We start from the raw sequence: 12,719 nt of genomic DNA, 5'->3' as shown, positions 1-12,719 counted from the left end.
TTGACTGAAAGCTTGAACTTTAGATCGCCAGTTGATCTCTTCTTCTAGTTTCTCGTGACTGGGCTTCTTCTACCTTATGGTCCTTGAAGGCTCTGATACCATGATAACTCCAGCAGTGAAGTTTGATCTGAAGACGTCTGAAGAAGAAGTGAAGAAGAGAGGAAGAGAATGTACAGAGAAGAAGAAGAAGACGACTGAAGGGAGAAGAGAGAAGAGAGAAGGCAGAGAGAATGTGTATAGAGAGAGAAAATATCTTCTGAAGAATGAATATTAACCTTTCATTATTTTGAGATATGTATATATACATGTATTTCTGAATTGTACAAGTATAGTATTTTCTACTCATACCAACTATACCAACTACTTTGTAACTGAATCCTAACTACTTCATAACAACCAATTAACTACTTATAACAATATTTCAACCAACTCTAACAACTCTTCAATTCATGAAAGCTTGCTATGTCAACAACCTCAAACTACAATTAAAAGAATGAAGAAGAAATGTAAGATATACGGAATGGAGTTCTCCTCTTGAAAAGAAGTTTAAGATTTTTGCTATTATACCATTGTAATCTATTACACTATATGTTGATCTTTGATGTAGAACTCATGGAGCTCAGATAGAATTTGTTCCCGTCATCATGTAAACTCATTCAGGTTATAATTAATAATTTAGGAGATAAGAAGATTCCTGAACAATTGGATCAATCCCTACAGAAGATGAAATTGCAATAAATGTACGTCCGGTTCCCGACAAGTAGTAGAACTCCAGCGAAGCAGGGTCACCGGTAATATACTTCTCCTCATTGTATGCTTCTCGTATTCGTGATACTCATATACACAAGTAAAGATTCCTCCGACAATCTATTCGAAGTTGAATATTTCTGAAAATAAATTATAGCCAATTGATAATAACTAATGTGTACCTTTTGTTCTGATATACACAAATATTGTCTAATTTGCATAGCGATAGCTTTAATGCACCGGATTAAATAAGAATGAGAAAAAGACAATCAACACACACATTCACCATAGAGAACTAAAACTGAAAGGGTGATATATCCAAAGTCTCGACTAATGAGAGTCAACATGAATATCCCTCTGAAATCCTCTATATTTTCGATGTAGCCTATGATTTTGCATTCTATGTTTCTTTAATGGTAATTATTAATTCTATCTCTCATTTTCTCTTTCCTTTTATCGACTCTCTTCTTGTAGTGAAGAAAACAAAAGAGATTTCAAGATGGAATGATCTATTGATTATAATCTTTCCCCATAAGCATAGTTTCTATTTTCATATGTCCACTGTAAAGTTATTTTATTCTTTCAAGCATTACAAAAGAAATATAATGTCATTTTTGTATATTGCTGCCAAGTTTTGTTGGGTAAAAAAGGCACCGACTGTTTTTCCACCCCTTCCGAACCATCTTCAAGCAGAAAATAACAGAGAAATTTAAAGAGAAAAACAACACAAGGATTTAATGTGGAAAACTTTCCAATTGGAGAAAAATCACGGACCACACAGAAAAATGTTTACTATATGAAAATTGTTACAACCATATATTACACAATATTTTTCTCACACACCCAAATATCTAAAATACTACACCCAAGAGATCGCCAAGAGAAAATTCTCTAAATCTCATATGTATTTCTCTAGATTGTTGTTGTTATGTATTCATGGTGAAGATGCCTATTTATAGGCAATTTAGAGTCATGTTGGTACTTATGAACACATTTATGCCACCATATTTGATAAATTGTGTGAAAATCATTTGTCTTCTTTCTTGACTTCCATAACCAAATGCCCACAATTTTGACATTTTTCTTCTTTATTCAAACAAATACAACAAATCTCCACCTTTGAAAAAAGAAGAAAAATATAACTCGTTGGCTTTTACAGTTGTCCAACTACACATAACAGAATCAATTCTCCACCTGGTTCTAAACTCGGCCAACCATGTGCAGCTGCAACCTTCACATTATCTACCACTGACAATCATAATTCTAATATCAAGAATTATCATACCCCTACCATAAAGAGTACATACAGTCAAATTGAAAATTCAATTCAAGAAATTTCACTTGAAATCACTTCACAATTTCAAGAGTTTAAATTTTGGCTCATGTTGAAAAACTTGCTAATAACTTATGGTGCAACCCTCTTATTTATTTCTTGAGAGTTCATTAGCCATCGATATTCTTTCCACCCCACACATTGCATCACCTATCAACCAATGCCCATGTGCAATCTTGTGGACCAACTTCCAATTAAACATTGGCAATATTTTCTTTGGAGCTTCCAGCCGAACTAGCCCCATTATTTGAACATTTACTCTTAACATGTCTCGATTGACCACAATCTCAGCAAACGACCTTCTTCTTGGAGCTTTTATTTTGCTTCCATTTTTCTTTAACAACAAGAGCTGAATTTTCTTAAGATTTTTCATCTCCATTCTTCAATCTATTTTCCTCAGAAATTAATTTGCTCATCACTTTCGAGAAAATCATAATTTCCTTCTCATACATTAAAATGGGTTGTATGTGCTTGTAGGAAGATGAAAGATACCAAATGAGTCGAAGTGGCTAGTCTTCATCATCAATTTTCACTCCAATAGATTGCAATTGAGAAACAATCTCATTCAAGACACTCAAATGATCAGAAATAGGTGTAGTTTCATTCATTTGCAATTTATATGAAATTGTTTCCTCAAATATAACCTGTTTGAAATACTTTTGATTTGGTACAATTCTTCAAGTTTCTCCCACAACTTCTTTGTTGTAGACAATTCAATCATATTAGAAAGAATATTTTTAGCTAAACACAAGTGAATCTGACTTGCCGCTTTCATGTCTAGCTCTTTCCATTCTTCATCACTAATTTTGGATTTTTTCAAGTCTCCACTGCTTTCAGATTTTTCTGAACCCTTGTCATCTTTTCCACTAGTTGGTCTCTCTTTCAACGCCTTGTGTAATCCAGATTGGATTAACATATCCTTGACTTGCACTTGCCAAAAACCAAAATTAATTATCCCATCAAATTTTTCAATCTCAAATTTTGTCCCCATCTTGCTTATCATTATTAATAAATGGACAATATCAATGAAAAATACCCACTAAATTAGTTCTAAGGAAAGAGAGGTGAATCATAATAGATACACTTCAATACCAAGTCTTTCCTTAGCCAAAACCTCTTTAGATTGTACTTATTTCACTATTATCAAATATACAAGTACCCCAAAACAGCTCCATCAGAATAGCAAACTCCACCAAAATCAGACTCAACTTGTTACTTCACCAGGACAAAACTTCTCGATTTAATAATTCATAAAGATTTAATATAAAGGTTTAGAAAAAATCAGAAAATGTGAATTGTCAAATTCAAAAAGATACCATATATTTACTTTTATATGTAACCACAAGGAAATAATGAAGCTAAACTAATAAAAATATCTTTGCATTCCTAAAATCTCACCGTTCAAGAAAATAATATTTATTTTATTTATGGGAAAGGTCAAACAATCATTATATTTAAAAATTAATTATACTTAGAATTTTCTCCAACAAGAAATACACGAAAGGTAAAAAATGCCTATCGACATTTCATATTATAATTTAGTGAGTGTTATAATCATACAGATTTCTAACAAATATTTAAAATAATGTAAAATTTTGTTACGTTGTCAACGTGTAAAAGTTGAAATAATATAAAATAAAATTATTTTACTTGAATAGAATTCAGTATTTTGAGACGTTCAAAATAGAAGTGGAAAATTGACAGGTCGCATGAAAATTTATTACAAAATACATGCTTTTCCATTTAAAGGTACTATAAATATATATATTTTTCCTTTTTAATAGTTAGTTACGGATAAAGAAGATACCATATATTTTTTTTGAAATATACGAATATTTCTCAAATTTCAATTTCAAATTTTCCATACGGTGCTGTCTACTTCACCCTTTGGAATTATTTCTTTTAGGTTTTGGACTCGAAAGTTACAATCTATAGCCGGTCGAATTCATCGGTGGCCACCTAAAGTTTGCATAAAATTTTATTTAAATATCTTAATTAAGCTTTGTTCATTTTAGATACCTCATGTCAAGTCCCGCTATGCCATTTTGACATTTTTCGCTGACTGAGCTTAGTACGTGTGTTGCACGAATTTTAAGCGCGTGAGACTTTTTCTTATAAATATTTTCTTCTCCTTCTTCTTCTTCATTACTCTTTCTCCCTTTCATCTTCTCCACTTCCACCACCCTCCATCACCATATAACTTTTTAAAAAATTCTACAAATTTTACTAGGTTACATTCTTTGATTCTTTCATCTTCTTAGAAAATTGAATTGGCATCTTGATTCATATTAAGAAACAAAACTGATTTCGAGGAAACGAAAAAAGAAATCAACTTCTTTCAAATGAAAAAATTGATTTACATTCTTACCTTCTCCATTAAAATTATGAAATAAAACTAATTTCAAGGGAACAAAAAAACAAAAGAACCTCCAATTGAAAAAAATAAAAGGAATCTCTTTTGCATATCCGTCATTGTAAATCCCAATCAAAGAAGCATAAGAAATCTTCTTTTAAATGTCATAGAAAAACTTCTCGATTTGATAGAATTTAACTTATTCTTTCAATTTATTTTATTTTGTGAACCAACCTGTTGTTTCTTTCTTGGTAGAGAAGAAAAGATGATAAGGGTAAAGGGCATAAGAAGAAGAAAAGGGGCGGGGCATGGGGTTTGGTATTGATTCAGAGGGGAAAAAATAAAGTAAAACTTTTTTTTTTAAAAAAAAAATCCACATGTCACATATTGATTCATTTATTTTTTCACAAAGGAGGCGTTTGAATGTACGCGCTTAAGCTGGTTTTGAAAATATAAAAAAAGTGTCAACATGACATAGCAAGGCTGACATGAAGTGTCTAAACTGAAAAAAGCATAGTTTAGGTGTCTAAATGAAAGTTGGTGTCAACTTTAAGTGGCCGCCGATGGGTTCAACCATCTATAGCCTCTTCATTTCTTTTTTTAGGTTCCGGACTCCAAAAATTGCAATCATATAAGGTAAAAAAAAAACTAACCCGCATATATACATCAAGCTAATAAATAAATTATACTTGTCACTTAATCTAACTATAACTATTAGGTGTAGTTTGGTAGCTGATTATAGTTATATAAGTATTAGTAATGTAGGGATTAATTATGAGTGAATGTATTTATTATTTTATGTAGGTATTAATTATATATGTATTAAGTAGTCCCATCTTCTATCATGCGTTAAATAATACATACATTACCTCATAACACGGATTTCTAAATTGTCAACTGAACATCTTATTAATTTTATACATAAATAATTTATTTTCTATCTACCTACCAAACGACGTATAAGTTATATAAAAATTAATGCATGGATAACTTATTTTTCTCTAGTTAAGAGTTGTACAAGAATAGTGTTGAATACAATATATTCTACTCCCCCGTTTCATTTTACTTGACCCATACTAAAAATACATTTTTTCGCAAATCAAGAGAGTTTTATTACTTGCTTCACATACAACCGTTCGTATTAAATAATTTATCAAAAATAATAGTAATAAAATTTAGAATTCCAAATTAATAAGGTTAATTTAGTAAAATACACTTTTAATTAAAATTTAGTTAAGAGGTATGTGGAGTCAGAGTAAAATATACAATTTTCCGAGAGGAGGTTACAAGCAAAGCAAAGCAATGGTGAAGACACCTTATTCTTGAATCATCCATGACAATATTAGGCAGTTGCACATATATTTAGGTAAAGAGAACCATGGAGAATACTTTATCCCTTCAACCAATATGGAAACATTCATGAAAAATAAAGTTGGAAGGGCAGCAGTCCACATGTATATGCCAATGGTTATAAAATTCTTATGCTTGGTTTTCTGCATTTCTACAATAAAGGAGATTGTTGATGGACCTGTTTGTATTCTTCATCCATCCCAAATGGATTTCCCCACCATAAATGCAATCCTTCTTATCTATACTTGATCAAATGATTTCTGCATATGCTCCACTTCTTCACACACAATAAATTTGATCATCTTTTTTCCTAAATCTCTGAAGAATTAATGTTGTCAATAAGAGAAACTTCTCTATAGTAACTAATGGCACATCCATATAAGGAGGAATGTAACAGTCATTTTCATTTTCACCTATAGGATGACACGCGTAGAGAGTGAAACAAACACATATAAAAGAGCATTATGTAGGAGCTAAAAAGTACAAGTAAGATTTAAAGATGCAGAAAATTTTCCTAAATCTAGTTGGAAGAAAGAGAAAGAAGAATGGATCTATTACACATCAGATATAAGACATTCAAAGAGTTAACATAAATTAATCTAATTGGGCTTTTCCTCCCATTCTGGTAAAAACATTTCCTTCCTAGCTTGAACTATGTAAATATAAATCCCTTATGGTTAAAAAAGGGCAGCCCAATTGTGGGATTCAGAAAGGGATGGATCAGAATGGATCTATTTTACACAGTCTTATCTTGCATTTCTACAAGAAACTGTCTCCACGGTTGAACCCATTTAAGTCTAGCTCACACTGTGTCAACTCTTACTTACTGTTGCACCAAAGCTCCCCCTTCTGGTTTAAATGTAAGCAAAATATGGAAGTATCTTCTAATCCACTGTTGAGATTTCTTGTGACAAGGTTTTAGAATCTTGTACTCTCTTAGAGTTTCCGAGTAGGCTAAGAGATGCATCATCAGCAACAACCTGATCAAGTTCAGTAGGTCCTGATAGGTCCTCAAGATCATTAGAAAGTCCCAATCGTTCTCTTGTATTAAAATGACACCATTTTTTCTCCTTTGCATGCACTATGGCAGGATATAAGAGCAATCCTAGAATAATGACTGAGCCACTTACTATGAACGTCTTTAAAGAAGCCAGATACATGACAAAAAGAAGCAACAGAGAAGGCGGCAGGCAAAGGACTGTTGCTCCAACTGTTTGCAACGGGATCTTATAAGGTCTATGAAGATCTGGCTTCTTTATCCTTAATTTTATGAAGGCTGCAAACTCAAGAAGCATTCCTAATGAATAGAGAAAGTTAAGAAATTCCACAATTTCTTGAAAAGTCATCCATGACAGAAAGATCACGCCTGTTGCAGAACATAAGATGCTGATAGTGGGTGTCCCATATTTTGATCTGCAAGATTTGAAGTAAAACTTGTCTTGTGATAACAGACTCAGATAGACACAAGGCTAAATTGTAAATTTTTATTTTTCCCTTTGGTAATGTTCATGATACTTAAGTCCAGCTTTCAATCTATGAAAACCTTAAATAACAAGTCTTCATTTTTTGACTGTGTCTGCACCTTTCCTAACCAGATCAATACACCGGTATCTCCAAGGTACTCCTTTTTATTCTATCACAAAATATATGTTCACGATATAGTCTTTCCTGCAACTCCTAAGACTGGATTTTTCGTCTTTTAAGTACTCTCTTTGTCCCGATTTATGTGACCGTTTTGACTAGGCCCAAAATTTTAAAAAGAAAAGAAGGTAACTTTTGAAATTTGTAGTCTAAAACAAATCTTGGATATTTGTGTAAAAGGAGAATTCTAATTATGGAAAGATGACATTCTTTTTGAGACAGACTAAAAGGGAGGGTGCCACCTAAATTGGAACAAAGGGAGTACATTATTTGATGATCATGATCTACCTCAGTTGAATATCCAAATGACTACGATGAAGGAAGTAGGTCAGGCAAGGAAACTCTCTAGCTTGTAATGTTCAAATGCTTAGTATTTAAGACATTAAAACCAACCTAAAGAATCAATGGGAAATTTGTCAAACCTTGAAGCAAATATAGAAGGAAGCATTCCCATTTCGCTCATCCCAAGAACTTGGAAGGCATCACTACTCATTTCAGCTTCAAACAAGCCCATATTAGACATTGCAGCTGCAGCCTGGATCCACCATTTTAACCATAGTCCACCAATGAGCATTCCAGCTTCTGCAAAATAACCATCACTCCACTCACTAGGATTAGAATTTAAAGCTCCTGTTCCGGCAAGAAGTGGAATTATGTAGGACGAAACCACCAAAACTACAGCCCCGAGCAACGCCTTTGGAAATGTTCTACTAGGGTCTTCAACCTCTCCTGCTAGAGTACTGGCCTTATCCCAGTAATTCAGATTCCAAAACATGGTATTAAAGTATCCCCTCCATTCAACATTTTTGAAATCCGCAACAAACCACTGTCTTGGCCTGATCCGAGGAATCGAGAGAATTCCCATTACCAGAAAGGGGAAAAGGGAAAAACTTGCAAGCAAAAAAGTTGAAAAACCAACAATATGCAGTCCTCTGTAATTCAAGTATGTTAAAGAGACTGTAATTCCTAAGAGGGCTGGAATTCTTGCAATCAAGTGATTAAAGATGGGCATGGAATGTTTCAAGTAATCGAGGAAGAGTACCGGGTAGAGAGCGTTATCCATGACACCACTAAACCATTTCCAAAAGCCTTCTTGGAATCCCCAGAAGGGTCCAAAAGCTGATGATATCCAAATGACATAACCACCATTTTGAGGGAAACTTGTGGCTAACTCAGCTGTGATTAGAGCTTCAGGTATGCTCCAAAATAAAGGGAAAATCAAGAAACCAAGCAAGGATAACAAAGGGCCACCACCTGCTTTAACTGAATCTTCTACACCAAAAGGCCCCCCTGAAACTTCATAGAAAATCAGAGCAATAAGAGGCAATAAAGTCAGTTTTGGATTTTTCTTTTCACTTGCAGTGTTCTTGACATCATTCACCATTCCCTCCTCACCCATAAATTAAACACAAGGTGGGGAGAGAGGTCAGGGAACACACAAAGTCAACCCACCAACACCAAGATAGTAAATCTGGAGATCCCTATTTTATGGAAAGGATTTGGAAGCTATAAATCATATGCAACACAATTTTTTAATCTAAATCATGTTCTCTTCTTTTTCTTGGATGACTACAAGGAAGAAGTGGACATAGTCAAACTGAGAATGTGCTTCATGCACGTGCTTTGCATAAAAGAACGGTTCCCGTCTTTGTTTCTACAGCCAAGCTATAACTTGTTTCTAGCCTTGACTTGCGTGCAGAGGCTTTGATGTTGTTTACGGAATTTACTTAAATACCCCAACTCAATCTTCTAATGAAATCACTGATTAGACTTTTAAACCTATTATATTATTTAAACCCAAAAAATTCCTTTCTGAATTTTAAATTGCACTCGAGAATGTATTTATTTGGCGGAATGACTCGAATTCGTTTATATTTTACTCCGTTTGTTAGTTGGATCCTTCTATTTATCACTTTGTCAATTGAGCTCTTAAACTCATCTGAACACAATATTTAAAATATCAAGTTATGGGGTTTAAAATATTGTGTTCAGATTAGTTTAAGGATTGAATTGGCAAAGTAACAAATACGGAGCCAAGTGTAATTTCTTTTCCTTGACTTTTTACAGATAGCGACAAGAAAGTGAACGAATTTTTAGAATCCGATCCTTCCTTGAACCATTATCAAGTTATGGGATCTCCTTCACAATAGCGCACAATTTCTCGTTGTGAACAATCCCATTAATATAGCTCCATTAGATGATTTCTTCATCCATGTCGACAAAGATCAGTGAATGATAAAGCATTTCATAAAAAACAAGAACAGTATACGTAAAATACTCTACTACAGAATTTAGGCAACTAAAATTTATCAGATACTTCTACTACTAATAACCGCTTTGGTCTAAGATTTAGAAAATTATAGTTCCAACTCTCTTTCCTAGCCTCCTCTGATGCTTTGCTTCCTCCAATTCAGCTTAGCAGATAAACCAACTGCAAAATAGTCCAGAAAAAACAAACCAAGGTAAATTAGCCGCCAAGTATAGGTAAATATTGTTGCTCTCAACACTTTGACTGCTAGACCAAAGCAAGTTCGAGGGAAATAGTCAATTATTACCTTATTACATCAAATTATGTACGTATTTGATTTTCCCCTAAAGATAACAAAATAGAGTAATTGCAATTTCATGCTCCAGTGGCATATCAAAATTTTCACATCTCCTACCAAATTATTTGTGAAGTTCAGATGAAAAGGGATATTTTTCGAAGCTTCTCCCAAAATAAATCACCTATTTAGTAATCTTCCTAAGTTATCAAAACAAATAGCACTGAGTCATTTTGTAACTGACCTATTTCACCCCTCACCCAAAACAATAAAAAGAAAAAAAGTGGGGAGGAAATTGAATACCTCATCATCTCAGCATCTTTTTTCTGCAAAGACGGACAACGTTTTCCCGGTGTGGGCCTTTATATGCATGGATTTGAAAAGTTTCAATCGGTGTACGCAGAGTTAGATTCTTAACTTTAACAGTCATGAAAAATTCACGACATTCGGCAAAATAAAGCTCACTGTTTCAACATACGAAACACTGTACTTGTAAACCTGCAAGGCATATCGAAAATACTGTAAGGTCATTGGAGGTTTGATGGAAGCAAAGATGAACAGAAGCATACACTGGTTTCCTTATTGTTGTAATCTTGAATAGCATGATTAGCCAGTTCCATCAGCAAGTCAGTTTCCTTCTCAAAATCCAGATATGTTATATATATAGCTGCCTTAGCATCACCAGGATAGAAGTCAATGTCGAAACCCTGTCAATAAGCCAATAAGTCATGAACTCATATCCAAGTTGTAACAAAAAGAGAGGTCTAATTGAATTGTACAGAGCTGTCCAAGATTTTATATTATAGAGAGTAAGTTAAAACAAGTGAAAGCGAAAGAAAGCAGATATTCAAGAAATCCAATTACATGAAGCGAAAATTCTCTTTTAGTATTTGGTCCATTAGCTTAAAAAAAAAGGCAGAGGTTAATCAGGAAGAATAGTTACTTTAACACTATGGCTAAAAGTGCCACTAAACAGTAATCAAGACAATAGTGACTTGAAAGTAAAGTCCATAGTCTTTTTCGCCACTCAAAGCTTGTTACTACTACATTCAAATTGGTGTAGATCTTAATTATCTTAGTCAAGCATGGGACATCAATAACGTCTTAGATAAAAGACATTGCTGGATTTATCAAGAGAAAGAGTTAAGAAGAAATAGGGAACAAGTGTCAGAAGTTTTAACTATGGGATTTTTGATTGTGGGAGTTTCACATGTCGCAACAACAAAATCAGTAAAATCCCGGAGGATAGAGTGTATGTAGCCTTAACACTAACTATTTCCGAGAGTTTCACATGGTGCAAATAACAATAACCAAGAGATAACAAAGTGAAATACAAGAATTAGATTACGAAATATTCAAGCATAAATCTAATTCTTCAATAAGATTAGGCAACTCCTCAAGCGGCAGGTCCTATCATCATCACAATCACAACATGCAAACGGAAAAAGGGAAAACAAATAACATGAAATTCAACCCTTAAGAATTTAAGAATACGTGTTCCAGCCTTGGACTATTCCACAATTAAACAAGACATGAAAGCATAATTCAGGAATAAAAAGACAAACATCGGTTTGGACAATCTGACGGAAGTATCTTACAAAAATTTTGCGAAACAAATCACGGTGCTCCTTTGAAGAGGCTTTGGGGGATAAAATCATCGTCATTCCACAGATTCTCATTGGCCAAGTATTTCTGTGGCAACTCCCGATTCCATGGATCTTCTTCTTCTGCACAAATTGGCTTCTTCGATTCAGCATCGCCCATGTCCATGGTGCTGTCAACCAAAAAACAACGTTTATGGTTTGGGGCACAACTCTAAATTTAATAATATTTTCTTTCCTTTTTCCTCCAATTTTGATCGATCCATAATTATTTTTTTGAATTGTTATCTTAATAAATATGTATTTTTTAAAATTATTTTTTTATTAAATAAATAAATTTATATTTAGTTTTACCTAATAAATCGTATATTTTGATATTTATAATTTATAATATTTTTATTATTTATTAATATTATAATTATTATTTTTATTATTTTTATTTTTTAAATAACGAGCTTGCTAATATTTTTACATGTCTATTTAGTATATATTATATATGTGTGCATTTTCGTTATATAAAAAAATATTACTTAATTAAGTTTATTTTATAATTTACTGATTCATATCAATATTTACATATTATATATCTCTTTTAATACATCGTATACACATGTGCATATAAATAGTTATTACTTAATTCAATTTATTATATATTTTACTTAATTATATTAGTATATATATTATATCTATTTTAGTACGTATTATATACATATGTTATATATATATACATGTATTTATATAGTATATATATAAATAGTTATTTTATGTACAAAAATACTACTACTTAATAAATTTTATGATTTTACTTATTCAATATATATTATGATTATTAATTAGTTAACAATCTATTTAATTTTTCCCCAATTTATTTAAAGTATAATCCCTTTTATTTAATTTATTTAAATATTTTTCAATAATTATTTATATTTATAGCCTAATTAAATTTAATAAGGTCTAATTTTAAATCTCTCTTTTAATCACATTCATTTATCTATACTAATTAATGACAACGATTCATTTATCTATACTAATTAATGACAACGATTTAAGCCCTCCTTATTTTTCTATTTCTAATTACTACCCTCCCTTACCTAATTGATTTTTTCATCTTCTACAACAAAGAGAAGAAGACCGCCGCCTCTTCTCTCTCT

At 32.6% G+C, this 12,719-nt stretch overlaps 2 protein-coding genes across 2 annotated transcripts; both read right to left on the bottom strand.

Moving 5' to 3' along the window:
- Positions 1-6,304: 6,304 nt before the first annotated feature.
- On the bottom strand, positions 6,305-9,051 carry LOC129877558 (probable polyamine transporter At3g19553). The gene is made up of 2 exons (XM_055953074.1): positions 7,847-9,051; positions 6,305-7,196 (listed from the first exon to the last, which is right to left on the bottom strand). The coding sequence occupies exons 1-2, from the start codon at positions 8,821-8,823 to the stop codon at positions 6,668-6,670; spliced, it is 1,506 nt and encodes a 501-aa protein (XP_055809049.1). The 5' UTR covers positions 8,824-9,051; the 3' UTR covers positions 6,305-6,667.
- A 541-nt stretch (positions 9,052-9,592) lies between these two features.
- Positions 9,593-11,774, bottom strand: LOC129877557 (uncharacterized). The gene is made up of 4 exons (XM_055953073.1): positions 11,566-11,774; positions 10,537-10,674; positions 10,271-10,465; positions 9,593-9,855 (listed from the first exon to the last, which is right to left on the bottom strand). The coding sequence occupies exons 1-3, from the start codon at positions 11,722-11,724 to the stop codon at positions 10,394-10,396; spliced, it is 369 nt and encodes a 122-aa protein (XP_055809048.1). The 5' UTR covers positions 11,725-11,774; the 3' UTR covers positions 9,593-9,855; positions 10,271-10,393.
- Positions 11,775-12,719: the final 945 nt, after the last annotated feature.

This window comes from Solanum dulcamara, chromosome 12 (assembly GCF_947179165.1).
Source record: "Solanum dulcamara chromosome 12, daSolDulc1.2, whole genome shotgun sequence".
NCBI classification, from domain to species: Eukaryota; Viridiplantae; Streptophyta; class Magnoliopsida; order Solanales; family Solanaceae; genus Solanum; species Solanum dulcamara.
The sequence above is the reverse complement of the archived record's forward strand: the minus strand, read 5'-3'. Positions and strand labels throughout refer to the sequence as shown.

Coding starts and splice junctions, on each gene's coding strand:
- LOC129877558 (XM_055953074.1), bottom strand. CDS start 8,823: ATGGGTGAGGAGGGAATGGTGAATGATGTCAAGAACACTGCAAGTGAA. Junction 7,197..7,846: donor CCTTCTATATTTGCTTCAAG/GTTTGACAAATT, acceptor CAAATCTTGCAG/ATCAAAATATGGGACACCCA.
- LOC129877557 (XM_055953073.1), bottom strand. CDS start 11,724: ATGCTGAATCGAAGAAGCCAATTTGTGCAGAAGAAGAAGATCCATGGA. Junction 10,675..11,565: donor ATTTGTTTCGCAAAATTTTT/GTAAGATACTTC, acceptor GCTTATTGACAG/GGTTTCGACATTGACTTCTA. Junction 10,466..10,536: donor ACAACAATAAGGAAACCAGT/GTATGCTTCTGT, acceptor TATGCCTTGCAG/GTTTACAAGTACAGTGTTTC.